The sequence below is a fragment of the Penaeus monodon genome, chromosome 36 (genome assembly GCF_015228065.2).
Source record: "Penaeus monodon isolate SGIC_2016 chromosome 36, NSTDA_Pmon_1, whole genome shotgun sequence".
Classification (NCBI taxonomy): domain Eukaryota; kingdom Metazoa; phylum Arthropoda; class Malacostraca; order Decapoda; family Penaeidae; genus Penaeus; species Penaeus monodon.
In genome coordinates, this window is record NC_051421.1 from 27,527,777 (window position 1) to 27,529,519 (window position 1,743).

The 1,743-nt window shown below is 36.0% G+C and overlaps 1 protein-coding gene across 3 annotated transcripts in view; it reads left to right on the forward strand.

Annotated features, from left to right (window-relative positions):
* LOC119595427 (fukutin-related protein-like) overlaps positions 1–1,499 on the forward strand; it is a 10,733-nt gene extending 9,234 nt beyond the window's left edge. For all 3 annotated transcript variants that reach the window (XM_037944534.1, XM_037944537.1, XM_037944536.1), the window contains one exon: positions 1–1,499. This exon is cut by the window's left edge and continues 1,783 nt beyond it. In XM_037944534.1, coding sequence (XP_037800462.1) covers positions 1–460 — 460 coding nt within the window. In that variant the 3' untranslated portion in view covers positions 461–1,499.
* Positions 1,500–1,743: the final 244 nt, after the last annotated feature.

The following is a 1,743-nucleotide window of genomic DNA, read 5'->3' on the forward strand; positions in this document are numbered from 1 at the left end:
TGTTCGCAATGGAGACATCATTCCTTGGGATTATGATGTTGATGTAGGAATTTATGCACAAGATGTGGATCGCTGTCCACAGCTTAAAGCAGCACGTTGGCAAACTTTAGAGGATGCAGAAGGGTTTGTGTGGCAGAGGGCATCGGAGGGAGGGTTTTTTAGAGTACATTACAGCACTACGAATCACCTCCATGTGGATGTCTTTCCCTTCAGCCCACGTGGAGGTGCCATGACACGTGGTGGTGCTTGGACTACAGGCCACCGTCAAGACATAGATTTCCCAGAACATTTCTTAAGACCCCTTGCTACAGTTAACTTTGCTGGGGTCTTAGCCTCAGCCCCCAACAATGTGCGGGACTTTTTAGAGCTCAAATTTGGTGCAGGTGTCATAGAGTCACCACAATACCCCAATCCTGGTGTGCTTCTCTCTCGAAATATCTCAATTCTGCCACACCTGTGATGTGGACCTTGCCTTACAGAGGAGTTGACAGGGACAACAGTGGACTCTCGGGCACTCTCTTGGTTGCCATTGCAGGTATTCTTGTCTTCTGATGCAAATGTGAATGTTTTTACAAATAATTCATCTCGTCTTATTAGTGTGCATTTATTGTTGATGTGTTGTCTTCCAACAATGTGAAGTATATTTTATCAAATTATATTAATATTGAATATCAATGGAATCAAAATATTGAATAGTAAGTAAAATCATTACTATTGATTTCCTTACATACCCTCATTTGTGATTACTCTTCAGGAAATGTATACAAGTTTAATAGATAAATTAAGCAAAAATTGCTGATGTTGGCTATTTGTGATATAATTAGAAAAAAAAAAATTGAGTTTGCAGTGCTCTTGGCTTCAAATGTTTTGTTGTTGATAGAATCTGTTGAATAAAATTTTCAGTGACAAGTGAAAAGTGTGATATGTTGAAGAAGACCATAACTTTGCTCAATTACTGTATCCCATTTTAAGGGTTCAAAATTTTGTAAAAGTATGCATGGAGCTCTTTATCATTTTTGACAGATATTTAGTTTGATGTAGTGGAAAGTTTGTTAAAAGCCTGTGTATTTCATTAATAGCTTCGTTTTGATAGCATAATCTTCTGACATTTTGAAAATTACAAAATGTGACTGCACAAACAGTAGATAAAAGACATCAAACATTGCACCTGGAACTGTTATTGAGTTTAGAATGCAGACAATCTAGCTGATTTGTTTTCCTTGAGAATTAGTGAGTCTGCTGTTTGCTTATTTATGCTGAGTTGATCCAAGGCATTGATTTGATCTGCCAGATTTTGTATAACAAAGAGATAGGAAGTATATAAAAAAAGTTGCTGCTGCCAAATAGTGTAGGAGATGTTAGAAAGTGGTAATGTGCTGTGCTTTTAGATGTCTCAGATTTGGTGTACGTTCTTTTGATGACTGTGACGTTGTCATTTATTACAGTCATATTTGATGTTGAACTGATTATTGTGGTAATAAATGAAGGATGTGCAAATATTCCCTTTTATTATTTTCCAGTATTTTGAACTGTTGGTACTGATAATTTCATAATTGTAATGATAAAGCTAACAGTAATAAGTGCTTGATCATATTTGTATATATACACAGCTCTATGAATTCATGGAGATCAATTTAATTATAAGCATTTGTATTTGTCTACATATCACAAACACATAATGTTCTGTGCAGTGCAGTGTATGCATTCTGAGCTACCATTTTTTCTAACCCAAATGAAAATCTT